Consider the following 27,989-nt stretch of genomic DNA (forward strand, 5'->3'; position numbering starts at 1 on the left):
AGAGAGCAGCGCGGTGAGCTGTGGTGAGGCTCTGGGGCCGTGCCCGGAGCCGGTCTCCGGGGCGGCCGATCTTGGCGGTGCTCTGCCTCAGGGAGCCGCGGGCACCGCCAGTGTCTGCAGCACCTCCAGCTCTGGCGCAGCACCCGGTGCTCTGACGCTGGCTTTTCCGAGCTCCCTGAGGGCTCAGGGGCCTCAGATCGATATGCCCCGAGCTCCGTCACCCCACGGTGCTGTGAGGTTCGGGCCGGGGGCAGGACAGCTTTTGGCGGCCCTGCGGAGGGCAGAGCACCGGGACACCCAAGGAAGAGCCTCTGTAAAGCCACGGACTGAAAACAGCTCTTCTCACAGCGCTCATCATCCTCACCAGCATCGCACATCGCCGGCTCCCCGCAGCTGGGAGAGGAAAACCTGTTCTGTATTTCCCTGTTCTGTGCGCTTCAAGGGAGCGGGGAGCTCCTGAGGAGCTGCAGCCTCCCTGCTGCTGTGGGCATTGTGTGGTGTAGCTGCTGCTGACACGGGGCACCCTGTTACAAACAGCAGCTTGTCATTTCCTGCTCTCTTTTCTCCTTGGCAGAGAGCACCATGGAATGTGGCTGTTGGACCTGGAAGGGGCTCTGGTAGGAGAGCACCTCTGTGGAGTCAGCAGAAAGCAAGACCTTAACCTTTAGTCCCACCAGCACCACAGCTGGGAACAGGGGGAAGGCACGTCTTGCTGGAGAAGGTCTTGGCTTCATCAGTGCCAGGAAACGTGAGAACCAGAATAGAAATGAAAAGGAAGGAAGCAAACAAGTACACATCGATATGCAGTTGTGAAATGAGAGAAGATGAAGATTCAAATGCAGAGAGGAACTGAGCATAAGAAAGAGCATGGAAGAAATGTAGAGATCCAGAGGGGAGAGCAAAAGGGATACAGAATCTCTCACTTGTCATTCTTGTAGATCTTGTACCATCTTATCAGCAAATATCATGCTGGTGTTGTTGTTTCCTCATGCGGGTTGGTTTACAGATGAGACCTCAGCTTCAGCCAGGATGTTCCTCTGGCTGGTGGCACAGAGCTCCAGTGAACACCCTTTCTTCTGGAGACATGTGTGGCTGGGCTGTGTGTGCCCAGCATGGTGGATGCTGATAGAAACTAGAGGGGAAGAAATGGCAGATGGGAGTAGGTTTTGCTTTCAGTATGAAGAGGAAAGAGTGGTGGCAGGCAGTGGAGAGCAGCAGAGATTGCACCCACAGAGGCTGGGGGGCAGAGGGGCCTGCACGTGCTGACTGCTGCTCATGTCCCCTTGGTGGCAAGGGTGACACAGCTGTGTCTGGTCTGGTGGATGTTCATGTCCCTCATGCCAGAGGTGGCAGGGAAGTACAGGGAAGTGGCAATGAAATGACAGGAGCTGGGATCTGGGTCCTCATGGCTCCGCAGGGCCATGTACGTCCACAGCCAGAACACTGATCAAGCCCATCCCTGTGTCAAACCGCAAGTCCCTGGGGGCTGGCAGGGTGTGTGTGTCCCTACCTGGGCTCAGCAGCGAGCACAGCCGACCACCAGATGGGTGTGGACATCACCCACCCCCTGCCCTGTCGGCAGCAGCGCTTCCTCCAAGGGCTCCATGCCCTGGTGCAGAACAGAGCAGGCTGGGGTGGCTGGGGAGGTGGTGCTGCAGCAAACTGGGGAAGTGGCAGGGAGCGGCTGGGTCACTGGGTTGAGCCCTGGCGTAATGGGAAATGGCCCTCAGCAGCCCCCGGGACATTACTCGGGTCTCGGGGCCAAGAGTATGTGGTCAGGCTGAAAGCAGAGGAGGAATCAGAGAAGAGAGGAGATAAGAACTGGGCTGAGGCAAGAGAAGGGGAAGCCTGTGAGCACAGAGGAAACTGCCAGGCCCAGTGGTGCAGGGGTGAGGTCCCAGCAAGGCTTCGGCTCCCCTTGGCTGAGCAGTGACCCCACACTGCAGGGAGAGACGGAGGCTCCCGGCCAATCCCACCAGCATGATCACCATGAGGCTGTTGGGAAGCAAGGAGCTCTGGCTGGCCAACACCTTTCTGCCCCTGCTGCTCCTCATCTGCCTGCCAGCTGGTGAGTCCCCCAGCACCCTTGCCTCCGCTCTGAACTCTTCCCTCTTTGCTTATGCTTGCAGAAGGTGTGGAAAGTGCCTGCTGCTGCTTTTACCTCTCCTCTTGCATCATTTAGCCCCTCTTCTGCAGCAGCACCTTGCCATGTGCCTTGCACAGGGGACCCCCTTGCAGCTGTGCTTGCAAGGGGTGTGAGCTCCAGGGGCTTTGAACCAGCTTTGCCTTCAGCAGCAGGGAGAGAAAACAGCTGGGGGGAAGGAAACAGAAATGCTTATAAGCCTGATTATTGTGGAGTGTAGTCAGCTTCACAGGGCAGATGTGGATATTCCTTATGACAAAACCAGCCTTCCTATAGTTTTTTTTTTTTTTTTCCAGCAGGACTTGCTCACCAGATTTCAGCCACAGTTGATGTGTTGGTAGGGTTAGGTCTTATCTTGCAGTGTCTGCCTCAGGCAGGTTTGAGCAGCACTGCCAGGGAGGTGAAGTGGTTTAATGTCACCTGAAATGATGGAGAACAGCAGAGAGGATGTGGAGAAGAAAAATGATCTAGCCAACACGCAACATTTCAATGTTGAGTGCTTAGCATGGTTAGAATGCCTAGAATCATTAGCAGCTGGATTTGGAAAAGATCATCAGCTGCTGCAGAAAAGGATGGTCACTTGACTGTGTCTTTCATGAGTGACATGTGGGACAGGACCCTGTAAGATCATATATATTTCAGCTATCACTTCTGGTTTTGTTTCCTCCAGGAACAGCCAGTCAGATGGTAAAGCCAGTCACCACTGTGCAGCTTGAGATTGGTTCGGAGAATCTCACGGTGCAGATGAAGTGGTACAATCCTGGATGTCTGCAGAGGGAGAATCAAACCAATACTGTGTTTCTGGGAGAAAACTCTATGAATTTCACCAGCTCAAACCTGTGTACAGCCCACACAGGAATCTGTGTGTCTGGGGTCTTCAACATACGACCAAACTCGGCAGATGCTGGAAATCAAACCGACACTGTGTTTCTGGATAAAATCTGTATGAATTTCACCAGCTCAAGCCTGTGTACAGCCTGCACAGCAATCTGTGGGTGTAGGCTTTTCATCACAAGACCAAACTCAACAGACACTGGAAACAGCACGCAAGCAGCAGATCGCAGTACGTGGCAGTGGGTCTGTTTCCGTGGGGGACATGAGTGGGCAGAGAAGGATGCTACATCCAGCACTCCTCTACTTCTTCCATGCATTATTTCCCCTGAGAGCATCCCGAGAACTGGAGGAGCCACCTCAGCACAGCAGCTTTTGGCAGATTCATCCCACCATGGGATGGGGGGACAGAGCTGGGGGGGATGGAGCTGCTGGGCCATTGGTTCCTTCCTAGGACCTGCCATATTCTCCAGCTGCAGCACATCAGCCAACTACTGAAGTGGCTGGAGCTGTGGTGGCAGGAGAGGGACAGCCAGGACTGGGGGGTCAAGGCTCCTGCTCCAAAGCAGAGCAGGGTGCAGGGTGTTCTCTGCCTCTGGACACTCTCTCTCTTGTGTTTCTGCCTTTCAGGCTGTGGCTCTCCAGGACCTCAGGCTGATGTCACAGGTAAGATCTGGACAGGTGTGTCCCCACAGTCACCTGGCTGCAAGAGTGGAGGGCAGGAGGAGTCCTCAGGGAAAAAGAGGGAGGAGCAGTAAGGGAGAAAACAGACAGATGTTTTCCTATGAGTGGGTGGGATTCACTGCCAAACTGGGGTAGGCACCAGTGGATCAGAGGCTGTGATGCTGGGAAGGGGCTCTGATGCTCCAGCTACCCCTTGGATGAGTTTGGAGACCATTCCCTACTGGATTTTGTCAGCACCCTGAAGCTGTAGATGGTTCAGGGTCTGGTAGCCCAAGTCTGGGAAGAAACTGGCCATGCCATGAAGGAGGCAGTGGCAGCACGTGTCCCTGCAGGGGGGATGGTGGCTGACGAGTGCCTCTGTGATGTTGTGTGTGCAGGACTCAACCTCCTCCTGTGCATCCTGCTTGGCTTAGCGATCGGGACGCTCCTGTACATGCCGGTAATCGGCTTCCTGCTGTGGCAGTGCAGAAGGAACAGAACAGGTTGGCATTTCTTCCTCAGCTGCTGGTCTGGACAAAGCCAGGCTTGGGAAATGTCCATCTTTGATATCTTAGTTGCTCTGTGTTCTCTTCACAAGTCCTCCTGAACAAGCTGTCCCAGCGTGGTAAGAAGGTTCACCCCCCTCCTTTCCTCTGGTCAGTTGCTGGTGGGAGTTTGGTTATGGCACAGCCTGTTGTGTGATTGAAACAGGTCTTGCATATTCAGAAGTGTCCATCTCAGAGCTCTTCTCCAGCCCCTCCAAGGACTTTTAAGCCCTGCAGCCCTCTGACCGTCTCCTGAACCACAGAGCTGCAGTGCCTCATCCTCTCCCACAACAAAAGCAGGACCAATGCAGATGTTTGCTTCATTATTTTAATTATTTTCTTGATTTAAAATAATGATCCATCATTGTCACTATTTTAACTACTATTAAAACTAGGTTTCCTTTTTCAGGAGAGCTCATGAGCGTGGAAGTGGCAGAGGGGAATCAGGTCAGTACAGTAAGCCAAGGGGAACTTTGCACGTGTCGCTTCCTCCTCCCTGTCAAAAAAAGCATTGTTGAATACCCACTTAAAGGATTTCATAGTAAAATCAGCTTTGCTTTCTGAAAACATGGTCCTAAACACTTACTAATTCCTATTAAATAAGGGATTATGAGTGTTTGAGTAGGTGGCACTTCTGAGCAATCTGGGTAATGCTTGGGCAGCACAAAGATTTGTGCCAGTGGAAATATATTGGGGAGACACAGAAAGAAAAGCCAAGGCTCTACTCATTGCTCTCTCCCTGCAGGCAGCCCCGGTGACAGGGACTGAGGATCTGACTTATGCCAACCTGAATTTTGAAAAGAAGGGGACAGCATCTGCCTCCTCCAATGTCATTTACACCGAGATCAAGCCATTGCAACAGAAGCAGAGTGGTGGGGATGGCAGTGCTGCCAGCACAGAGGTGGATGTCTCCCCCAAGGAAGACAAGTGAGGGAGGTGAGCAGCTTGTTGTCCATCTGTTGGGGTCGATCTCCTCAAAAACTAGATGTTAGCTCATACAGAAGTGCAGTCTTGGGGACCAAAGACACCTATTAGCCCAAGTGGCTGCAGAACCATGCTTTATGTTCCCCTGGAACACAAACCCTGCTTTATGTTTCCCTGGAAGAAGCCATGTCTCACAGTGAGGACAGGACTCTTGAGCCCGTTTTCCCCTTGCCTTCTGCAGCTCTAAGCACTGCCACACCTCAGCAACTATTTTCAGTGTCTCCAGTTGCTGACAGGCTCCTCTAGCTGCTTGTTCTGTGTTCAGGAATGACACTGGACACTGTGTGGCCAACATGGTGTTCAGGAAGAGCTTGGTCCTGGACATGCTGGGTGGCACATGCTGGCCATGAGAAGTCCTGGAGCAATTTTCTGGATTTTCTCTAGAGCAGGCACCTGCTGTGATGTGGGTTGACCTTTGCTTCGTTCACTCACTTGAAACAAAAGGGGCAAGGATGGAAAAGCCATTTCTTGCTTCACAGAGGTTCTGCTGCAGTGATACACATGGATCTGCTTTGTACTGGGAGTGGCTAGGTGGTTTTGCTGGTTTGGTGGTGAATAACCTTCTCACAGACAGAACACTCTCCTTTGTGCCCTCTTTTATTGTAATGTTGTGTTTATTGTGAGTTTTTCAGTAAAATTGTGATTCCCACATGTGGTCTTGCCTGGTGTTTCCTCTGCTGTTGGAAGAGGCTGGGGGAAGAGGAGCAGCTGGAGAGGAGTTAATTTTCCCACTGGGTTTGAAACCAGCACATAGCTCTGATGATTTAGTGTTACAGCCACAACAGATGTTGAGATTCAAAGATTACCCCAAAAAGATCATCCAGATCTTCTGGGTTATTCTCAGGGCATATGATCCAACTTGAGCAGATGTCCAACCATTAAAGAACCCATCTCATCAGCTTCTCTGCCAGGCATGACATCATCAGCACCTGCATGACCAGGTTCCATTCAATGCCCCATCAACATCCCTGCCACCAGTGACATAAACACCTGCACAAGCTTGGCAGTGATGGGGTAACTGTTGCACTCAAACATCTTTTTTCTGACCTAAAAGGATCCCATGATTCTCTACATCCAGGCTGGGTGGCCCTTGGGCTAGACCAGCATAGCCCTTCTCTTGTGTCTATAGCATGAAATGACTTATACAGTTATTTTAAGTAAAGGGTTTTTAAAAACCTTCAACTAAGAAGGACAGACTGCTCGTGAACTCAAGAAGAGCTGAGCCAGACACCTGAGACTTGTACTAATAACCTTGGTAGCCACTTATTATTTGCTGAGGGAAAGGGGGGAAGTTTCAGAGGAGGCAAATATAGCTGCAGACTTCTTCAGAATCCCACTGGCCAAAATAGAAGGCCATGAGGAAAACCACAAAGGACATGAGCAGAATGACGTGCTCACTAATTGCAAAGAGGCAAAATTGGAAAGCTGAGGTACAAATCAAATTAAGACTAACAAAGTCTGCCAGAGGCTCTGTATTTGCTTAACTGCCTTGAAAAGAAGTGGAAGGAAAACCATGGCTCATTGCTTCACCAGGGAAGAGTAATTGATCAATGAAATGGAGAAAGCTGGGACATTCATAGTGCTGCATTTGCATCCTCCTTTATGCCCAAGGTTAGTGGGGAATCAGATCTGGTATAGCTTCTTTAACAGGGAACCAGGCAAGAAGCCATGAAATAGCCTTGGAGCAATAACACCAGCGAACAAGAGGCAGGGAAAGGCAGCCAGGGCTGCTGGAGGAACTAGCTGAGGCAACCTCTCCAGTGCAGGGAGGAAGGGTGGGGGCAATCTTTGCTCATTGGCTATTTTTAAAAAGGTGAAGCAGCTACTATGGCTAGAGCTGAGCCTCCAACTTTCACTTCTCAGAAAGATGCTATCACAAGCAGTTAAGCAAGTGTGTGAAGGTGAAGCAATAATAAACACAATGCTCTCCTGTCCCCAAACTCCTCCATATGGAGGGGGCTCCTTGTCCCTGTGTGCACCCAAGGCAGGTGGGTGAAACATCCACAATGGGTTTTCGTGCCAGGAGCACAAAGTGTGTCCTTGCTGCCCCCAAGCTCTGCTGGCCATAAAAAGGAAGGCTGACTCATGCAGAGAAACAAGTGCTGCTTCTCCCAGTCTGGGCAAGAGGAAAGTGGAGTTCAGGGTAAGGGCTGCCTTTAAGGAGGACCTCATAAAGACATCTGATGTTCTACTACCAGTGAGGCTGAGAAAAGGCAATGAAACCCCTAAAGGCCATAAGTGTGCAGAGGCTTTTGCCCATTTCCTTCTAGGATCATCACTAGCTAGGAGCAACAAGTTGGTTGGACAGGTGGTTTATCACACAAATCCTGTCTCCTTGGGAGTGTTCTCACTGATGACAGAAGCAGGGACTGGGGAGGAGTGAAAGAGGGTTCTGGGAAAGCTTGTCCTCTGGAAGGAAGGGGCTTCAGTCCCACCAGTGACAGCCTAGGGCACTGCAAGTGTGATTCCCAGAGCAGCATCTGGAGCAGTCAGAAAGGTGTTTTCTTAAGTTTTCCTTAACATCTGTTGTTTCCAGTGCATACCACACATTCAAGTCAAGTTTTCAGAGGAACAACTTATGGAGAACTCCAAGATGCAATCTAGCATTTGAACAGTTTAAGAAATCACTTGAGAGGCTGAGTAGAAGAAGGAACACTTAGAATACCACTAATACCAGCCTTAAAACAAAGGCTTTACTATTGGTCACTTTTATTTCAAGAACAGAACAGCCTTTCATCCCAGCCCCCTCCATGAGTTCAGTAACTCAGGTAGCACACAGGAAGAGATCACATCCTGTAGGGCAAGAGCTCCAAACAAAGCAGTCCCCACTGAGACTGAATGTGGCCTTTCCTCCTCCCCCTCCCTGGGTGAGAAGCAAGCCCAGCACAGAAAGTGAACAGCACCCTGATCCCACACCTGCAGGATGCTTCACTAGTAGTAACTACACAAATAAATAGTATCTCATGGAGAGGGAGCAGAGGGCCACCACAAGTTATTGCTGTGTTCTTATGTATTTGACACTGCAGGTAACTCACTCAGGTAACCACCAAGAGAGGTGATGGTCTCAGATTGCCCTTGTGTTGTCAGCTTGTGTTAGACTGAAAGCTGTGGGAAGACAAGACAGATCTTGTTTCACCAGATCCCTGCCTTAAAGGCAGGAGTTCTTGGTGGGACTGAACCTTCGTAATTTTGCTGAAAACAGCTGGGGATAGGGGCTCCCAATACACTTGGAAATTCATCATGCCTGCCAGCCTTTCCCATGCACACTGCTAAGGGTACATACTGCTAGGTGTCCTCCCTGCTCCTGACTTGCCACAGGAGCTGCTAAACCATCTCCACATAAGGGGCTGTGGGTTAAAGAGAGCAGGAGCCCAGCACCCTGGGGACTGAGGCAGAGCTGCTGATTCACCAGGGACAATCAGGACTAATTAGAGCTGTAGGACATGGGCATGGGAAATGCCACAGGCACACAAGGACACCCTGACACGTGACTGTACTTCCCTCTGCTGGTGGGACACGCTGTGACGGGCCAGCGTCCAGGATCAAGTCAGGTCAGCCAAAACAAGGTGTAACATGAAGTCTAATCCGTGACTTGTCCCCAGAGGATCAGGTAGCCCAAGGCTGATGACAAGTGGTGAGCTCACAGCAGTGTCAGTGCCTGCAGTGTCCCTCCCCACATGAAGTATTGACTGGAGAGCAAGAGTTTGAGAGGATGAGGAGGACTGCAGGAAGAACCTCAGAGTGATGGAAAAGCAGCAGAGTCCTTGGCAGGACATGTCTTTGTTAGGCATCGTGCAGCTGGTTCTCTTGCAGGAGAATCTTCTCCCCAGGCTTGAAGGCAGGCATCCCCAGGTAAGGGCAGCTGGCACAGCGGAATGCATCCCCCAGGTAGCACTGGCAAGGGAAAGAAAAGCACTGTCTGTAATCAGGTGCCACTTTCAGGTCTCTTCCCCTGTGATATGGTTTCTCCAGGTCAAGAGATGTCATGCTCCTCAGCATCTATGAGCACAGAAACTGCTTCCCTTCTACCCCCTTCTCAACACATCTGGTCAGTGTGGGTGGCAGAGCTGTGCAGGCTCACACAGAAATGAGTCTCCACCCCACTTGGTGTGCCCAAACTGGGGCAGCCCCCCTGAGCTCCCACAAGGCAATCCTCTCTGGGCAGGTCCCCAGTTAGGCCATGAGCACAGAGGGAAAGGGTCACTCCCCCAGGGAGTCAGAACAGACTGCATGTGCTGGTACAGAGCACATGGGCACAGGGCAAAGGCTGAAGCTCTGCAGAAGCTGCACAGGCAGTGTGTGGAAGCAGTGATCCAGTTCAGGCTGCAGTGACTAGGGAACACAATTCTTACACAGAGATCACATATTGCAAACCATAGTATAAAGACAAAAAATACTAATTACATTTCCACAGGCAGATTTGGGCTGTGAGCTCTTCTTCTCCTGTTCCAGTTCTTCAGCCAGGCCACACGTGCTGTAGAAAAACAAAGAAGTCACCTGCATCTATCTGCTTAAAGGTCATGAGTCATCAACACTTGTGCCAGCCCTACTCACATGCAACAGCCCTCGCTCTGTCACACCACACAGCTGACTCTGGGACTCACGCTCCTCACTCTGCTCTTCAACACCATGGTTTGCATAACAAGTGTTGAAACACTCCTCAAGTTTAAACTGAGTGGGAAACGACACTACAGCACTTGCTACATGTGCTGTTTCTACTTGGAATGTGAGAAACCAGGGTTTTAGCCAAGCTGCACAAGCTATGCAGTCACCTCCAAGATGGGTGTTGATAATGTACACCATTGTGATAATTTGTAGCAGTCACGGGTCAATTCTCACTGTATTTGGATTTACATTCCAATAATTAAGATAAGAAAGGACATGAACTAAGAGAGTTAGGCTCTGAAAAACAGCAAATTGCCTACAATCTTTTTTAAAACCCTCCAACTCTTATTACAGTAGTTGAAAGGTTCACTGATACATGAATTCCAGCACTGACCAGTTCTTGCAGGCTTTCTTTTTTCCCATTTCTTTGCAGGATGGAGCTCTGAGGGATGATGGATCTGGCTTTTTCAAATCCTCTGAATCCAACAGCTCATCAGAGTCCAAAAGATCCTGAAAACACACCATGGGAGACAAAGAGACTTTTCAGTAGGGAATGACACTGCTGAGTTACGTTCAAAGAAATGGTGCTATCTATACACTGGCATTAAAGTGCTGCAGCTCTGCCCTCTTATCCCTGTCTCCTCTCTGCCCTCACCACATCACTGAGCTCTCTAGACCCCATGAAGGAGATGAGTTAATCTGCCCTAGGGAGGTTTTCCTACCTCTGAAGTTGTAAAGCTTCCTAAGAGGCATGACTGGAAGTATTTAGGATAGGAAAGAATGGGGAGAAAGAAGGAACAGCAAAACCTCACAAAGAAAACCACTTACCATCTCTTCATCATTCATATCATTGGCAGACAGTGTCCACAGCTTGGCAGCACCTGGGTCCAGAGAGGGTTTTCCTGGAGCCAAAACAAAGGAAGAAATAATAGTTATTCCAGCCTTTGCCCCATCTACTCAAAAAAAAAAAAAAAAAAAAAAGAGTTCAAGCAACTTTGGAAAGCCCCATTTCATAGCTTTTTACTGTAGCACTCCCTACTCGGGAACTTTCTTCCTGTTGCAAGTGATGCCTGTCACAAGAAATCCAGATATTCAGCATGCACCACTCCTTACCTGAAGGACCAGATGTCTTGGCAAAGGAAAGTCTGATCTGACTTGAGGATCCCACTTCGAAATTGGGTTTCCTGCCTTCTATCTGAATAATGAGAAGGTCATTGCCTTGGTAACCCAGATGTTCTCCAACAGACTGGACCTCCTCTGGGGTCAGTGCCTCCTTTTGCAGCTGCCAAGTAAGATTTAAGGTTAAGTTTATACAGAACCCTTTATTTTAACACCAAGCCCAGCATTCCAGTGAACAGATAGCATATTTTCAATCCTAAGGAAAACCACTATGCTGACAGTCACTTAAGCTTGTGCCAGGCAGTGGCCATGCACATTTACAGCATTTACCCTAAACCAGGGTAGCTAAAAACCTCATTACCCAAAAAATCCCTGGGTAACTGCCAGAGAGCATTTCTGGAAATGGTAAACACATCCCTACCTCCTTCACTTCCACCAATCCAGAGAGAGTCAGAGTTGTGAGGAGCTTGGCTGCTGTCTTGATATTGCCATTGTTTCCTGCAAGACACAAAAGCAGGGAGTAGGAGGAGGCAAGAACAAGAACACAGCTCACTGAGAAACTTGAAAGAGCAAGAACTTTAGGGGGGAGTACTCAAGCCAAACTTCTGTACCAAAATTGGGCCCTTTCTAGTTGACAGCAGAATGAACCAGAAAAAGCATCAGCAGCTTGTTCATTACAACAACAGTGTGGGGTCACAAAGCTATTCTAGTTCCAAATATGTTCTATATATGCCAAAACATTTCACAATCCAATCAAAACACATCAGAAAAAATTAAAAAAAAACCCAAACAAACTCCCTCCCCAACATTTTTGCCTATTAAACTACTCATGAAGTTTTCAAAACATGGACTCCTAAATGAACACACTACATTAAGAAACCATCTTGTGTTTGCATTCTCGTGGCTCCTCCAGGTGTCCCATGTCAGGTGCTCTGGCTTTTCTCCTAAAACTCAGTCCAAAGACTTTTAACCTTTAACTATTTCTCAATGGACTTCTGGGGCAATCTCTTCAGCATCTGTCACCTGTTTTTAAAACCACTTAAGAAGCTCCTCAGAAACACAACAGCTACAACTACTTAACACTGCCCTCTGAGGAGAAAACAGCAGTCACTAAAGCTTTTCAATGTAGTTTAGGAAGAAGCCTAGCCAGCATTTTTGATAGGAGAGTGACTGCAAACATCTCTGATGGACACTAGCATTAGCATAGGATAAAAACCTTGTGATTTGAGTTAGTGTGGCAGGAGAATGAAAATCTCTCAGAGTCGATTTGGGTTCCTGTCCTTTCTAATTCTCTGAATTAGAAATCCTCACGAGAAATGCTATGTTGCCAAGGAAGCAAGATTCTCTCACCTGATTCTGTAACCACTGGTTCTTTCAACAGGACACGGCCCCCTGGCTTAAGGATCCGAGCTACTTCTGCCAGGAGCTCCACACTGTGCTGTGCTGTACTGCCTGGTACCATGCCAGAGAGGATTACATCAAAACTGGACTCCCTGTGAGCCGCTGTGAAGAAAGAGCAAGAGAATACATTTCAACATGTACACACACAGCTTAATACACCAGTTCCACCTCCCTCATCCCTCATGCTTGAGTACAACAGCAGGAACTGATTAAAGACACCAATCATAGAAGCACAGCCAGGGTGCATCACTTTTCCTGCTGTACTGCCCAGGGTAAGAGTCAGCAGCAGGTGCTGTCAATGTTCTGAGTGCTGACTCGCGAGGTGGGAAAGTGTTGGCTGACACAGCAGCAGAACCCTCTCCTTTTGAAGGTAACAGTGAAAAATTAAGCTCATTCTTACACTTAGGCAGTTGGTTAACATTTTCCACAGAGATATGATTATCAGCTCCCACCAGTGACTGGACTTTATTCACCAAATCCTTCAGGGCTTCGACCGGCGAGGAGCTGTCCCAGATGATGGCCACGCGCTGGCCTGGAGCCACTCCGTACTCCCCCATCTCAGCAGCAGCAAACGTGGCAGGGGCTGGGGGAGAGAGAGGAAGGGTGAGTGCTGAGCACAGCACGAACCGCTGTGCACTGTGACTCAATCAGCTGAGTTGTTTTAATAAATGGCGATAATTTTCTGGAAATGGGCAACACAAAGTTCCCACAAATTGAGCGCTAGCAGGACGTGAAGAAAGAGCTACACTTCAGGGAATAATTCCATTTCTCTCCAGTTCATTGCTGGGAGACTGCATGCCATGCTTTAAAGAAACCAACAAAATAACAAAAAAACTTACCTGCTTTCCTTAAAAATCTGAACAAGACAAACACAGGATTTCTGGATTTCCTGAGCAGTGACAGCTATTTGACATTAAACACGGCCTTGTGTCTCCTACTCCAAACAGGACCTAGCAGAGCTTGCTTATGCAGTACATGAGAAGAAAAAATTAACTTTCTCAGCATTCCAGACTGAGGCTCTTCCCACCATTACGATTGGTGGCACTGGATGAGCAAATTACAGGGAGGGAGGAGCGGAACAGAACGTGCAGTGACAGTTTTGAGAAAGCTGTCTCCACTGATATTTTATATAAGATTGTATTCCTTGTATGGCAATAGTATCCCATCATCACCAGTTCTCATAGCAGCACCAGCTACTGAACCTCATGACCCCCCCCTCTTTCCTCTATCCAACACAAACCTATTTTCTTCCTAATTTAACATGACCACAGACAGCACTGTTGACCAGAACAGTTGCCCAGTCTATCTTCAATTAGCTGGAAATGACACACCTATTTCTGGAGAGACAGTTGTAAGCAAGGTCTTTACCAAGAATCACTACATCACACATCCTTTGTAATGCCTTACTGCCACCACACTGTCACTAAAGTATACTGTACCAAATTTGACTGCAGTGAGATGGGGAGTGGATTTTGACCCACAGTTCCTCTGGCTCTGTGTGCTGTGGACTCCCCCTCCCTCCTGGAAACTGCCAACAAGTTCAGAATAGGACAATCTGCACCTTTTCTGAGCTACTGTGGTAGGAATTCACACTAAAACAACCACAATACCAACCCAGTAGGGAATATACACCTTGGATGTAGACTGCAGGCTTTAATATCTCACAGCTGGTTTGTGACACAAGCTAAACAGCTACAGCAGACAGTAACATTTGTAATCACGCATATTAATCCCATTAAAAAGTCACCTTTCCCAAGAAGAAGGCTCAAAACCTCAAAAGATACCTAAGCTGCTAGGCTAAGATGGGAAAGATAAACCCGAAGTCACAGCTTCCTCTCTGAACAGCACGTTATGACCTTGCAAGATCAGTCAGAGCCCAAATTGCATCAAGAGCAACACCACCTCCCTGAGATACTGCGAGGAGGCCGAGGATCCCGTGTGGATGGTGTGAGGAGGGTTCCTTATCTCCATGTCACAGACATTTAACAGTCCCTGAGGAACAGGGCAAGGAAAGGGGTTAAACAATAGCGCAGGCTCCGCTTCAGTAGATTAGAAAGTTGCTGTGTTGGAATGGGATGATCGTGACAGTCCTTTCCAACCCAAACCATTCCAGGGCTGTAAACTGCAGCCTGCTAACGCAGCACAACCAGATTCCAGCGGCCGGGAACGCTCCGGCTTCCAGCGGCCCAGGAACGCCCCGGCTCCCGGGAACACTCCGGCTTCCAGCGGCCGGGAACGCTCCGGCTCCCGGGAACGCCCCGGCTCCCGGCGGCCCGGAACGCTCCGGCTTCCAGTGGCCCAGGAACGCCCCGGCTCCCGGCGGGCCGGGAACCCTCCGGCTCCCGGCGGCCCGGAACGCTCCGGCGGCGTTCCGGCCCCACAGCGGGTGCGCATTTTAAGCGCATGGGGAACGGGCCCAGTAAACTTCTCGGTCACCGAGCAGGGACGGTTCAGCGGGAGCAAGGACAGGAGACGCGAGGAAACTTCGTGAATGAATTACTGAAACACACATCCCACCACCCCTTCAGACGAGGTCTTAGGAAAGATTTTTAAGGGTAAAAAGGGGGAGCGCCAGCCCCGTCCCGCTCCCCACTCACCTCCCGCGACTGGGCCCGCTCGGCTCGGCTCGCCCGTCCCGGCCTGACGCCGTCACCGTGACGTCATCGCGCTCTGCCCGCTTCCAAGATGGCGGCGGCGGGCGGGCTGCGGAGCGCGGGCTGGCGGCTGTGGCGGGGCCGCGCGGGTGAGGGCGGGGGGAGCGCGCCCGGGACGCGGGGCGGGGAGGGGAGGGAGGGATGGGGGAGCGCGCCCCCGTGCGCGCCCCCGTGCGCGCCCCCGTGCGCGCGCCCCCGCGGGCGGGGCGGGGCAAGGTGAGGCGAAGGGCACCGGGGTGTGAGGGGAGCGCGGCGGGTGGGTGTGAGGGGGATTGTCCGGTGGTGGTTTTCGTTAGAGGCGTGGGCCGTGAAACCCAATTTATTTTAAAAAAGCCGCCAAATCAAATAAACAGCAACTAAATGAAAAGTTCCACCAGAGTGTCGTTGGGTAATCGCTCAGGGGTTAGTGTGTGGTGTCTGTCAGGGCTCTTCAGCTCCTGAGTTGTACTTGCTTTATATCCCCTGCTCGGAATCAGCACCTTCCTCCCAACTCCTGAATTGGGGACCAAAATGGGAGAGGGCATGTTTGGGTGCCTGGTTTCCAGTCCAAGATTGGGAAACTGCTCTGTTCTTTCCGTCACAAAACATTTTTGCTTCATTCACACAGACATAAGCTCAGCTGAGAGTGGCACTTAACAGAAGCGTAAAAAAAGATACTATGAATTTGTGTTCTTTTCAGCTGCATTCACCACAACTCTCTTCAACTTAATTTTCCATGTTTCCTGGAGTTGGAAGGAGATGTGACTCTTGGTTTCCCTTGCAGTGGTCAGGTGGCAGCAGTACCCACCGCTCCGTGCTCTCCAGGCCTCGGCCGCGCTGAGGAGAGCCTCCGATGAGCACAGGAAGGAGCCATTGGCATCTTCCTCTCAGCAGCACTTTGATTCACCTCCAGATGGTCACCAGCCTGAACAGAAACCTCAGGGCCCTCATCCCAGGTAACTCAGCAGCTCCTTCTAGCACTGTCCCACTGACAGAGCGATTGGAAGGCTTTTGCTCTCCTGAACTTCACATCTGAAGCTGAAAAACTACAAGATCCAGAGTTAAGGAGCCCCAGACTGCAGCAGCTGGAGAGCTGGTTTGCTGTGACCGTGCAGATTCCACCATGGAAACAGTATGGGGCTTGCTTTCAAGAGGGAAGCTTTCTGCAAAGCACAAGTTTTTGCTCCGGGGTTTTTGTGTGAATCTAAAAAAACAGGGACCGTATGTTGTCCATACACCCATAGTGTAAAGCTCACGTTGGAAAAGGTTATAGTTTACTTTTCTGTGAAGGAGGGGCATATGGGGCTGATTAGTCTCCATGGAGGCATTTCCATTGAGCCCTCCTTCCCTTATTTTTCTCTTCTCTCTCAGCAAAGGTTCGTTAAGGATCGTTTTTCTAGACAGAGAAGGATTTTACTGGAGGAGGCCAGGTTTATACTAAGCAGGTCTCAAAATGTGCCTGGTGTCAGCGAGTGAGTGTCAGAGCCCAGGTTCTGCTGTTTGGTGGTGACATTCTCCTCACTGTAACAATACCTTCTCATAGTTACACTGGCCAGGGCGGCCAGGAGTCTGAGGACTATGAGAGCGAGGAGCAGCTGCAGCATCGAATCCTCACAGCGGCGCTGGAGTTTGTGCCTGAACATGGCTGGACTGCAGAGGCCATTGCAGAGGGAGCCAAGGTATGTGGGGAGAGAAGCAACAAACCAGTTGAAAACTGGATGGAGCTGAAGTGCAGAGACAGCCAGGCCTGCATGCTTCCCCCACATACTCTTGGGCGATGCACCCTGGTCAGCAAATGCTACTGGGCAGGAGTGAAACCCAGCTGCTACAGGAAAACCCCTTCAGAGATAGACTAAGGCACAGTGCAGAGTAGTGAATCCTAAAGAGAGAACGTGTCTAGGAAGTACTTTTTAATGCAGTGTTGCTTTGTTTCAATTCACATCATGTCTTTCACAAAATAAATACAACTTTTTTCTAGCTGGATCCTGCTTTGCAGTGTCTGACCTGGTCTGTCCTTCTCTCTTCTTCCCTACAGACCCTGGGCCTCTCTGTTGCTGCAGCAGGGCTGTTTCACAGTGATGGCAGTGAATTGATCCTACACTTTGTGTCTGAGTGCAACACCAAATTGTCCGAGCTGCTGAGGAAGGAGCAGAAATTAGTGCAGCTGGGTGAAGCAGAGTGAGTACTGGGTGTGAACAAATGTCTTCCTTTGTAGATTTTGGGAGCTGGGTAGACACAGAGGCCACCTGTACACAGATGCTTTAAGTTAAAAATATAATTACCCAAATAAAACCATCTTCCCAGATACAGACTAGGACCAAAGGCATGAAGGATATATAATAGTTTGCTTATCTATTGCTCAACTAGGTGGAGGTTGATCTTTCAAGATCAGAATTGAGTTTAACTTGGATATTCTTCTTAACTTTTTTTCCTTACTCAGGAAGAAGCCTATAGATGAATTCCTGAGAGATGCTGTGGAAGCCAGACTGAGGATGTTGATTCCATATATTGAGAAATGGCCCCAGGTATAAAAGTAATATCAACACTGTCTCTTTTGAGTGTATTTTAAATACCCTGTGACTTTCAACATAGTCTCTCCACCAGATTAGTTCAAGGTAGTAAATGAAGCCCTGGCTGCTTTCAAATGATTAGTAACCTTGAAGAGGAGAGCAGCCTTGGAAGGAGGCAGTTAAAGGTGACCTTAGAGCAACTGTTTCTCGAAGTTCTGGAAAGGCCAAGCTCTCTGTTGTTCACTCCACCCATCTGGCATCCCCAGGGGATTACCTGTGTCTCTGCTCAGTCCTGTTTGCAGGGTCACTGCAAGTCAGGCTCTGTGCAGTGTTGTTGTGGCTGCACTGGGATCACCTCATGCCTGGAAATGTAGAAATGCTTTGCTGCAGGGAACTGTCCTTCGAGTGTGTGACTGACAAACACCTGCAGGGTAGAGGGTAGAGCTGTGAACTGAGAGGGCTCCATGCTTCTAAATTCAGATTTAACTCTCAAGCCATTCTTCCCACAGTGGGAAGGGAGTTGGATTGTGGCTACAGTGATAAGCAAAGAGTTCCTAATCTTGGGCTGCAAAGATTGCTGCAAGGTCAGCCTCTGTCCAGAGCCCCTGCTGGCCTTTGGGCAGCTGAATCCTGCACCCCATGCACAGAGAGAGTGTACAGGCGTCATGTTCTTCTTTCAGATTAGCATAATTTGCCTTGTGAAGGATGTGGGTGGTTTGTGTCTCTCCTGGCACTGTGTGATTATGTTCAAAGGCTGCAGGATCCCAGTAAGGCCATTATTGCTGGTGCTGTTCTGCCCTTGGTTGCAGCTCGGAGTTCAAAGTCAAATTCAGAGAAATGAGAGATGTGACTCCCTGCCCACAGGGGCACAGCACAGTGTGAGTCAGCTCAGGCTCTGATGTTTCCATGGCAGAGAGGCAGCTCAGGAGAGACAGCACAGGGATGTTTGAACTGAGCAGGGATCTTTCAGCTCCAGTACAGGCTGAGGTCTGAACTTACGAGCCACACTGTGTGTTCCCTGCACATCCTACTGCTTGTAAAGACTGCAAAGAGCTGGGAGAACTTGTCACTGGGAGCTGGAGCAACAGGGAAAAGATAACAGGGCAGAGCAGTGTTGGTCTCTTTTACTGTTACATCCTTCTCTCTTTGGTTCCCATTTCCATGTGTGTTTGGTTTGCAGGCCCTGAGTGTCCTGTTGCTCCCACGTAACATCCCTTCCAGCCTCAACCTCCTCACCAGCATGATTGATGATATCTGGCACTATGCTGGGGACCAGTCCACAGATGTGAGTCCTTGTGCTTTGGGGACAAGCTGGTTCTACCCCTCAGCACTTTGGCAAAATCACGGGTTCAGATAGGAGTGGGGCTGAGTCCCTCTGCAAATGGCTTGTTTGTGGAGTGAAGAAGGCATTTCAGAGGCACCCAAGGGTCCTTATAAACCACAGTCTAATTTCTAAAGAGACTTAAGAGCCACTGAGACTAAATGCAAATTACTGCAAATGGGATTAGTGCAAATTAAAAGGACCTACTTTCCTAAGCTCTTAAGTGCTCTTTTTTCTTTTTTGAAGGCACAGACAAAGTTGTTGAGATTTTGAGACTGAGAAGTTAATCCAGTTTTCAGTAAGTGAGCAGTGGGTTTGTCAAACAGCTCTCTTCTACCAGCAATAGCATTTACAGACTTGACTTGAAAACCTTTAAAGAACCTACCTAAAAATACCAGTAGCTTATTAAAGCTTTCATCTTTCTGGCAGGAAATAAAAGAAAATTATAACCTTAATTATAGCAATTAATAAATTACTTTAATTCTTACAGATGTAGGGTGAGATGGAAAAAGCTAAATGAATCATTTTAACAAACTACTTTAATAAGCTTCTTTTATCTATGTATAAAAGAGAAGCTACTGCAGTGAAAAATAAATAAGACAGCAGAAAAATTAAAGGAATAAACCAGAAGACAACTGAAAGAACACGATTGCTTCAGGAACTGAAAGTCCCTTATATGTTATGCAAGTCAAATCAACATGTTGGAGCCAGTGTCTGCACTGAGCTGTTCCTAAAGTCTCACTGATGCAGGGATTAGGAGAGGTTCTAAAGTTGTGTTTTGTTTGCACCTCCTAACTGGTTGCATGAGTTTTCCAGGGAAGCTGTGATGCTGAGCCTGCTCCCTCTGTCCCAGTAATGTCGCTCACAGCAGATCCCTCTTCCCAACAGCAGGAGACAGGCAGAGCATTCTCATGCCTCAGAGACCCCTTCATGTGGGTTTTTAGGAACCAGAAGAGAACAGGAAGAGTTTTGTCTCAGGCCCTGAGAGATCCAGCTGCAAATGGCAAATCCCTCTCTATGGGAAGGAGCGTGCTGTGGGTGTGGGATTCTCCTTTGCTGTTCTCTGATAGCTGCACTCTGGATGTGCACTCAGCTTTATCTCTCTGTGCCCCTGTGCAGTTTAACTGGTACACTCGGCGAGCTGTGCTCACCGGCATCTACAACACCACGGAGCTGGTGATGATGCAGGACTCGTCCCCTGGCTTCGAGGACACTTGGCGCTTCCTAGAAAACAGAGTGGCTGATGCCATGACCATGAGCAACACAGCCAGTCAGGTAAGCTTAGGGACAGGTGTGCATGCAGCAAATCCCTTCTGCACAAGGATATATGCAGGCATACCTGGCTTTTCCATCATGCATGTCTGCTGAGGATCAAAATCAATAAATGATGATTTGGGTTTTAGTAAACTGACATATAGGTGCCCTCTTTGTCAGACTGTCCCAGTGGTTAGGAGACATCCCAGGAAACCCTTTCCATGTGCCTTGTCTGTGGCTGTCACTTGTCTGCAGTGCTGTCAGCACCTTTCTGTAGCAGAGATGTGTTTGTTTTGCATTCCCTCTCTGTGTTTGGGGCCACGAGTGCAACTGCAGGAAGCAAAAGGTTGTGTTCTCCCTGTGTCTCCCAGGTACAATCCACTGGAGAAGCTGTTGTCCAGGGCCTGATGGGAGCTGCAGTTACTGTAAGTAATGCTGAAACCAGCAGGGCTGTGAGAGCAGGAATGCTTCTGAATGCTAGCATGTGTTTTCCTCCCACATCTAGAGGACAAAATGGAAAAACTATTGTCTTTCATAACTTAGGTTTAAGGGTGATTTCCTTGGTAGTTTGAGGTTAGTTCGCTGTTTTGTGGTGAAAGAACTTGAATAGAGCATAAGGAAATTAAGTCTGAAGCTGCAGGGTGAGCTTTAGGGATGAGAGACAGGTGATCACAATAAATACAACTGTTCTCCATTGCTTGTCACAAGATCTCTCCCTGTGCCAGGCCCTGTGCTGGAAATCTTGACAGAGGGTCAGTGGCCCCATGGATACTTGGGAGGTGGCACCTGTCCCTGAGCCACAGCAGGGTGACTTCCTCAAGCTGTTTCATTTTACTTCGGTGTCCTTCCAAGAATTCATTTACTTCTTGGTAGTGTCCTGGACTGCTTTCTGTCCATGCAGAGGGAGCTGCGCTTCCTCTGGGATACAAAATAACCCTTTGTGTACCCAGGAGTGACTTTTGAAGGACTTCAGGGCCTCACTGTGATCTATTTTTGGACAACTCCCATTGCATTTAGCAACAAAGTGATTTCCTTGTTATCAGCAATACATTTACCTTGTAGCAGGACAAGACAAATAGGCTGGAACATAAATTAGACATTGTTTTTACTGATGAAGCACTTAAGAGTTCCTCCCACCTCCTTCCCCCTGCAGTTGTGGTGGAATTTAGTGTCTCTCAGGCTCTCTCCTCTCTCATACCTGCATATGCCAAAAGGATCCTCCACTGGAGAAGTCCCGGGCTCTGTTTTACACCCACACGATGCTCTCGGGTCCGGGCTATCTCCCACTACCGATGTTTGGTCTGTCCCTGCAGCAGATCCACTGCCCGGATAAACGGGAGGACCTGGATGCATTCTGAATCTTAATGCCCCAAAAGCACAGATTCACTGCCGAGGCCGCAGAAATCAACCCAAGCTGAAACCTCCAGGCCGGGAGGGCCGGCTCCGCTCCGAGCGGCGGCCGGAGGCGGCTCCGGGTTTGATTCCCGAATCAAACCATCCCCAGAGCACAGAGATGCCGCTCGGCCCCGCATCTCTGCTCGGAGCACACCGGCCTCCCCTCGGCGCCTGCTCCGGCGGCCGCCCGGGACAGGGGCACTAAACCGCATTCTCCCTGTGCCCACAGATCAAGAACCTGGCGGGGCTGAACCAGCGCCGGTGACGCGGCAGCGGCGGCGAGCACCGGCGGGAGCGCGGCCCGCCCTTCCCCGGCACCAATAAAGTCGTACTCAGCCTGGCACGGACTCTTTTTGCGGGCGCACCGGGGCGGGGCGGAGCGGGCGGCGGGCGCGGGGCCGGGAGCCGGGCCGGGAGCGGGGCGGGGCCGGGAGCGGGCTCGGGAGCGGGGCCGGGAGCCGGGCCGGGAGCGGGCTCGGGAGCGGGGCGGCGCCGCCATGCCGTACGCCAACCAGCCCACCGTGCGCATCACCGAGTTGACGGACGAGAACGTCAAGTTCATCATCGAGAACACGGACCTGGCGTGAGCACCGCCGCGGGGCCGGGAGGGGCAGGCCCGGGGGTGAAGCGACCCCGTGGGCCCGGCTTCCCGCGGGTGCGGCCGGGCAGGGTCTCTGAGGCAAAGCCCCGCAGCAGCCTCGGCAGGTCTGTGTGGGCCTGAGCCTCACGCTCCCTCATGCCCACACACGGGTGTTTCCCTCCCTCAGGGTGGCAAATTCCATTCGAAGAGTGTTCATCGCAGAGGTCCCCATCATAGGTGAGGCCTTTCGCTTGCTTGTGGTCGCAGTGCCTTGGGCATCTTTCCCTCCGTGTTCTCCCACACCTCCTCTCTGCTTTTGGCTCTACTTATCCGAGTTCACCCATTACTGTGCCCTGCAGATGCTGCCTCAGTGTCTCTGCAATGTTTTCTGTGTCCTTGCAGGCTGCCTTTTCCCCACATGAGTATTTCTCAGTTTGTGACTTTCTCTTTTCTGCAGCCATTGACTGGGTCCAGATAGATGCCAACTCCTCCGTGCTCCACGATGAGTTCATTGCACACAGGCTGGGTGAGTGCTGGCTGGGGAGGAAGATGAAGGTGTGTTCTGGGCAAAATCAGGGTTAGGGGCACTTGTGGTCTGACTCGGACGTTCCTCTGATTTCCTGCTTCTCACAGGTCTCATCCCGCTCACCAGTGACGACATTGTGGATAAGATGCAATATTCCAGAGTGAGTCAAGCGAGATGCTGTGGGGAATCACTCTGAGGGTGGTGGGTGTTTGCTCTGATGGGAAGCTCTGGCAGTTTCTTGTATAAAGCACGTGTATGTGTGTGTGTGGGTGTGTGTGTGTGTGCCAGGACTGCACGTGTGATGAGTTCTGCCCCGAGTGCTCCGTGGAGTTCACGCTGGACGTTCGCTGCAATGAGGACCAGACCCGGCATGTGACGTCTCGCGACCTCATCTCCAACAACCCACGCGTCATCCCGGTCAGTGCCACCCCGCTCTGCGCTCACAGAATCACAGAAGCATGGCGTTGGAAGAGATCTTAAAGATCATAGAGTCCAACCCAGCCCCAACACCTCAACTAAACCCTGGCACCGTGCCACATGCAGTCTTTGTTAAACACATCCAGGGATGGTGATTCCACTGCCTCCTTGGGCAGACAATTCCAGTACTTCATCACCCTTTCCGTTAAAAACTTTTTCCTAATATCCAACTTGTATTTCCCTTGATGCAGCTTGAGGCTCTGTCCTCTGGTTCTGTCAGTGCTGCCTGGAGAGAGAGACCAACCCCACCTGACTACAACCACCTTTCAGGGAGTGGTTATCACTCTCTAGAGTGATAAGGTCACCCCTGAGTCTCCTTTTCTCCAGGCTGAGCACCCCCAGCTCCCTCAGCCATTCCTCACAGGGTTTGTGTTCCTCTGGACGCGCTCAAGCATCTCAATGTCCTTCCCAAACTGAGGGGCCAGGACTGGACACAGCACTCAAGGTGTGGCCTCACCAGTGCCCAGTACAGGGCAAGGATAACCTCCTTGCTCCTGCTGAGACAGGGTGGCAAACACATGGAATGTAGACACATTTCACATTGCCTAAAGCTCCACTTTAACTGCAGTGGTTGAGCAAAGCAGGAGTTATCTGCAGGAGCAGCGTGTGTGCAGTGCCCTCCTTGTCTCTGCTTTGCTGTCCTTCACTTGCTGTCTGATGGGTGCAAAGCAGTGTGGCCTCATCCTGCACCCCTCGTCCCAAAATCCTTGGCTGCCCTGAGGCTCTGCCTTGCTGACAGCATGGCAGAGTGTGAGGAGCCTGGGCCAGGGCAGTGCTGCCAAGCAGCTCCTGTGCAGTTGTCTTGGGGAGGGTTGGTGGTGCCAAAGTGGGACAAAGGGAGTCACAGAGAATGTTCTAGTACACTGTTGAGGTGGATCCAGATGTCACCACAACCTGGGCTTCTTCTGCTGCCTGGTGATGGTGTGTGCCTGGGTAAAGCCTAGCTGGAGCCTGCTGTCTGTTACTTGCCTTTGGCTGAGTGCTGTGTGTCATCTTTAGCAGTTGTGGGAGTGACTTTAGGAACCAAGCAGATGTGCTGTGTTGGAGCACTCATTCAAGCTGATCTTGTCCCTAATTTGCCTGGTTCTGTTTGACTGCTGCAGGTGACATCTCGGAGCAGAGACAATGACCCCAATGACTACGTGGAGCAGGATGGTGAGTGGTGGGTCACTGGAGATAAGAACTGTAGAAGGAAATTCCCTTTTCTCTCAGGTTCCTTGAACTCATTCTTCCTTTACTAGCTGTGTAACCATAAGGCAAATGTAAATATGACACTTCGGAGCAGCTGGTGTCACTGCACAAGTGGGGTAGCATTTTGTCTTAATGCCACTCAGATTGTCCCAGAACTGAAGTCCTGTGTCAGAGGGTGCTTCTGTCTCTCCTTGTGAGAGCTTAGAGACAGCAAGGAGGTGAAATGCTGTGTTGTTGGCTGTTCCTTGGGGACCTGTGCAGCTCCATTTTACTTTAGCTGTCCTGGGGTTGCAGCTGAGCCCCTCTAAGAATCCAAACCAACCCTGGATGCTGGTGGCATCTTCCTGGGCACCAAAAATCTGCCTTTGCAGAGTGTGATCCAGCACACTCGTTTCTCCCCTGTGTGCTTTTGCAGACATCCTGATTGTGAAGCTGCGGAAGGGGCAGGAGCTGCGGCTGCGGGCCTATGCCAAGAAGGGCTTTGGCAAGGAGCACGCCAAGTGGAACCCCACGGCCGGCGTGGCCTTCGAGTACGACCCCGACAACGCGCTGAGGCACACAGTGTACCCCAAACCAGAGGAGTGGTATGTCCTGCTGTCTGTCTGCAGGGATTGGGGAAGGTTTCCCAGCAGGCCACACTTACACTTCAGCCCTGGGGATGATGTGGCTCAGTAAGTGATGGGAAGCCTGCCTGCCATATCCCCTTGTGCAGACTCTGCTCCTGGGGTTGGGTAGCAAAGCCACTCACTCGTTGGCAGCTGCATGCCAGGTGGACTGGTTTGTGGTCATCTTTTGTCCTCCCTCACATACCATTACTGCTGGTTTGCCTTGCTTTCATGCCCTTTTTCACCACTTCTTGCTGATTTCTTCTTCCCTGTGCAAGTGTTTTGTAGGTTGGAGTAAGATCTGAGGAAGGAACAGATCCATGTGGGATGAAGGAAGTTGCTATGAGAGCAAAGAGTGGCAGGTTGGGTTGCAAGACTGATTTTTCAGCTTGGCTTGAGGAAGCCCAGTATGGCTGTGATTTAACCCATACCTCTCCTCTGAAATACCATTTTGCAGAAGTTGCACACAGCTTCTCATCCAAAAGTGACATATTTTACTTTTGGAAAGCTGCTCCCCTGCTTTGGCCTGGGTGAAGACTTTATTCAGCATCCCTTTTCATGAATGTGTACATAAGCTGCTCCTGGCTCCATATCCCAGTGATCACCGAGCAGACATCCTGTCACTGGGCACTCTGGAGCCAGCAGCATAGGGAGGAACCAGGTGCTTTAGGGCAGGCTGAGAGCAGGGACTGGGCAGGGTGGTGGATGTGCTGCTGTAAACACTGATCAGTGGCAGGCTCACAAACTTGGTGTGGCATAAAACAGGGCACCAGCAAACAGTTTTTGAGAAGTTCTAGGCAAAATATATGTAAAAGTTGGAAAAAACCCAAAAGAGTTTTGATATTGGAGCTGCCAGTTCTTGACAAAGTCAAGTTCATCTGACTCGCTGTGAAGACAATACAGAGACAAAGCCTTCTGCTGTCCAAGGCCAGCTATGATTTTTGGTTTCAGTTTTTCATGCTAGTTGCTTTTTGAGGCTGTTGGCAGAGCAGGGTCATGAAAACAACAGTCAGCGTCATGGAGACCTCTGCACTATTTTGGTAATGGGTGGTTCTGCAAGTAACAAGAAATCCCACCTTCACTAACACTTCATCTGTCTGTGGTTTGTACAGGCAGAGGGTTTGTTTGAGAAATAGAGTTTTATTTCAGGCAGCTGATTACAGGGTGCTGGGATCAGTGTTTCTGGGCATCTCTGGGGCAGAGGAAGGCCAGCTGGAGACCTTGGTGGGTACAGGATTTTCTGTGCTGGCTTCTCAGACAGCTCAAGGCTTTGGGTTTTCTTACATGGATTAAGTGGTTCCACACAGTCTCTCTGGTGTGGTGCTCTGTACACCAAGGGATGCAGCAGGTAGAAAGATGTGTTTGCCTAACTGATGCACAGGTATTGCAGTGATTTTGGTAGAAGAGTGGAGGTGCAGGACATCAGGATGGATCTCACTGATGCAGGTGGTGTCTGTTGTGCAGGAAATTTTTTTCCTGCTGGGTCCAAGCCAACTGTGCCTCACAGACTTGAGTGCTGGAATACTCCAGTGCTTTCCTGGCCCAGTGGGAACTAGAAAGAAAAAATAACCCAAGGTCCATTACTCCATAAAAGCATCCAGGCTCCATAAACACAGTCCTTTCAGGAATCAACATCCCTTCACTGTAAGCACCTGCCAGATTGTACCAGTGTAGGTGGATGGAGCCACAGTACAGGGCTTGCTGAGTTTGGGCAGAGCAGGGCTGATGCCCTTCTTCCAGTGCTGCTGGATGACTCTGTGGCATTAATGAGGAGCAGAGAACGCAATGTGAAATGTGTGCTTTCTGAGCTTATGTCTGTGACTTGATGTTGATGAGCACCCTGCTGTGTGCTGCACGTGAGCCCCAGTGCTCACTCACTGGGGCCAAGCGGTGCCTGGGCTCTGTGGGGCCAGGCTGGAGCAGGGGCTCTGTGTAACCTCTCTGCTCTCTGATTCCAGGCCCAAGAGTGAGTACTCGGAGATCGACGACGAGGATGCTCAGGCTCCCTACGACCCCAATGGGAAGCCAGAGAGGTAGAGAGCTGAACGCAGTGCTGCAGCTGGGAGATGGGGTGACTGGCTGGCTGCATCCCATGGGCTCTCACTAATAGAAGAGTGTCTACACTGTGCTGAAATTGCCAGCCCAGGGAGCTGACATTCCCTGAAAAGCAGGGCAGGAGTTGGCGTCAAGTGGTGATATACCTCGATGTGGCAGGTTTTCCCCTCTGGGAGATACTAGACAGTTCTCCTGAGCTCATGTTGCCAGGTAGGGTGGTGCACACTCAGTGAAGTGTGAGGCCTGCAGGGGAAATACCCTGGCTTAGGGTATTCATTCACCTGTGTGTGTCTCATGCTCTGATTGCTGGTGTTATTTGCACTGCAAATGTGCCTCAGCCAGCCTTAATCCCTGGCTTGGGGCTGCTGGCTCACAGGTCACAGTGCTGAACAGAAATCAATCTCAGAAGTGCTCTTGCAGCCCATGAAGTAGTGAGTGTTGGTGTGATGGTTGTAGAGGGGCAGCACTGGCTGCTGCCTGGTTGGGAGGTGAATGATGATGATAGTGGCTGGGATTCCAGGCAGATCTCCCTGCTGTGGGTGTGGATGGGCTGGAATGATGTGATGTCTGGGTTTGCACCTCCTTGCAGAGGTGATGGTGACTTAACCCCCTGCCTTGTAACCTCAGGTTTTATTACAACGTGGAGTCCTGCGGATCTCTGCGCCCTGAGACCATCGTCCTGTCTGCACTGTCCGGCCTCAAGAAGAAACTGAGCGACCTCCAGACACAGCTGAGCCACGAGATCCAGAGCGATGTCCTCACTATCAACTGAGGTGGCCCTTGCAAGAGAGTACTGTGAGCTGTGAGTGATGCCTGGCTGAGATCTGGGGAGAGGCTTTTACCACCTCATCATCTCCTTCTGCCTTTCCTGGCTGGTGATACCTCTTGGTTGGTGGTACCTCTTCCCTGGCCCTCCTTCCCAGGGAAAGCCATTGTGATGTGTAGGGTAAAACAGGAAGGGAATCAGTCAGTGAGCATTTTAGCTGGGACAGGCTTTGTCTTCAAATGATCCTGGAGTTTTGGTTCTGGTGTTGGATTTTGGCCATGTGGTGTTTGGGATTGGGAAGTGTGCACCTTTGTTACACAACCCTACCTTATTTACATGTCCATTCTTTACTGTGCTGAATAAAGCCTTATCCCCAAATTTTTCT

General features: G+C 50.5%; 4 protein-coding genes and 1 long non-coding RNA gene across 7 annotated transcripts; 3 read left to right on the plus strand and 2 right to left on the minus strand.

Annotated features, from left to right (window-relative positions):
• The first annotated feature begins 6 nt into the window (after positions 1–6).
• LOC101234219 (uncharacterized) lies at positions 7–5,817 on the plus strand. Of its 2 annotated transcripts, none has more exons than XR_005981674.2 (6): positions 7–2,068; positions 2,814–3,206; positions 3,605–3,640; positions 4,036–4,262; positions 4,592–4,629; positions 4,928–5,017. XR_005981674.2 is itself a non-coding variant. In XM_030282561.4 (6 exons), the coding sequence occupies exons 1-6, from the start codon at positions 1,981–1,983 to the stop codon at positions 5,111–5,113; spliced, it is 846 nt and encodes a 281-aa protein (XP_030138421.4). In that variant the 5' UTR covers positions 23–1,980; the 3' UTR covers positions 5,114–5,817. The 2 variants fall into 2 exon arrangements, 1 of the variants encoding a protein (XP_030138421.4); XM_030282561.4 differs by having other exon boundaries at positions 23–2,068; positions 4,036–4,140; positions 4,928–5,817.
• Positions 5,818–7,858: 2,041 nt separating this feature from the next.
• CIAPIN1 (cytokine induced apoptosis inhibitor 1) lies at positions 7,859–15,021 on the minus strand. Its single transcript, XM_030282560.4, has 9 exons — positions 14,889–15,021; positions 12,692–12,874; positions 12,241–12,393; positions 11,312–11,388; positions 10,885–11,053; positions 10,600–10,673; positions 10,166–10,281; positions 9,571–9,640; positions 7,859–9,060 (listed from the first exon to the last, which is right to left on the minus strand). Exons 2-9 carry the CDS (start codon positions 12,846–12,848, stop codon positions 8,950–8,952), a joined length of 927 nt encoding a protein of 308 aa, XP_030138420.4. The 5' UTR covers positions 12,849–12,874; positions 14,889–15,021; the 3' UTR covers positions 7,859–8,949.
• COQ9 (coenzyme Q9) lies at positions 14,924–21,744 on the plus strand. 2 transcript variants are annotated; one of them, XM_012569383.5, is made up of 9 exons: positions 14,924–15,034; positions 15,709–15,880; positions 16,468–16,603; positions 16,960–17,102; positions 17,365–17,449; positions 18,615–18,719; positions 19,875–20,030; positions 20,381–20,434; positions 21,634–21,744. In XM_012569383.5, exons 1-9 carry the CDS (start codon positions 14,977–14,979, stop codon positions 21,667–21,669), a joined length of 945 nt encoding a protein of 314 aa, XP_012424837.4. In that variant the 5' UTR covers positions 14,924–14,976; the 3' UTR covers positions 21,670–21,744.
• On the minus strand, positions 16,820–18,434 carry LOC140684862 (uncharacterized). Its single transcript, XR_012057761.1, has 2 exons — positions 17,709–18,434; positions 16,820–17,170 (listed from the first exon to the last, which is right to left on the minus strand). It is a non-coding gene; the product is annotated as an uncharacterized lncRNA (long non-coding RNA).
• Positions 21,745–21,780: 36 nt separating the features above from the next.
• POLR2C (RNA polymerase II subunit C) lies at positions 21,781–27,982 on the plus strand. The gene is given in 9 exon segments (NM_001245213.1): positions 21,781–21,987; positions 22,172–22,221; positions 22,442–22,510; positions 22,618–22,670; positions 22,799–22,927; positions 24,091–24,142; positions 24,594–24,762; positions 26,742–26,816; positions 27,466–27,982. Coding segments are annotated over 9 exon segments (828 nt in total). The 5' UTR covers positions 21,781–21,901; the 3' UTR covers positions 27,611–27,982.
• Positions 27,983–27,989: the final 7 nt, after the last annotated feature.

This window comes from Taeniopygia guttata, chromosome 11 (assembly GCF_048771995.1).
Source record: "Taeniopygia guttata chromosome 11, bTaeGut7.mat, whole genome shotgun sequence".
Lineage (NCBI taxonomy): Eukaryota > Metazoa > Chordata > Aves > Passeriformes > Estrildidae > Taeniopygia > Taeniopygia guttata.

Bases quoted from the DNA above. Each gene is read 5' to 3' on its own strand.
- COQ9 (XM_012569383.5), top strand. From the start codon at position 14,977: ATGGCGGCGGCGGGCGGGCTGCGGAGCGCGGGCTGGCGGCTGTGGCGG. The intron at 18,720-19,874 runs GTGAGTCCTTGT...GCCCCTGTGCAG, and splicing joins CTGGGGACCAGTCCACAGAT to TTTAACTGGTACACTCGGCG. The intron at 20,435-21,633 runs GTAAGTAATGCT...CTGTGCCCACAG, and splicing joins TGATGGGAGCTGCAGTTACT to ATCAAGAACCTGGCGGGGCT.
- CIAPIN1 (XM_030282560.4), bottom strand. From the start codon at position 12,848: ATGGGGGAGTACGGAGTGGCTCCAGGCCAGCGCGTGGCCATCATCTGG. The intron at 10,674-10,884 runs GTAAGGAGTGGT...TTTTGGCTCCAG, and splicing joins CAAGACATCTGGTCCTTCAG to GAAAACCCTCTCTGGACCCA. The intron at 10,282-10,599 runs GTAAGTGGTTTT...GTGTGTTTTCAG, and splicing joins ATATGAATGATGAAGAGATG to GATCTTTTGGACTCTGATGA.
- LOC101234219 (XM_030282561.4), top strand. From the start codon at position 1,981: ATGATCACCATGAGGCTGTTGGGAAGCAAGGAGCTCTGGCTGGCCAAC. The intron at 2,069-2,813 runs GTGAGTCCCCCA...TGTTTCCTCCAG, and splicing joins CCTCATCTGCCTGCCAGCTG to GAACAGCCAGTCAGATGGTA. The intron at 4,630-4,927 runs GTCAGTACAGTA...CTCTCCCTGCAG, and splicing joins AAGTGGCAGAGGGGAATCAG to GCAGCCCCGGTGACAGGGAC.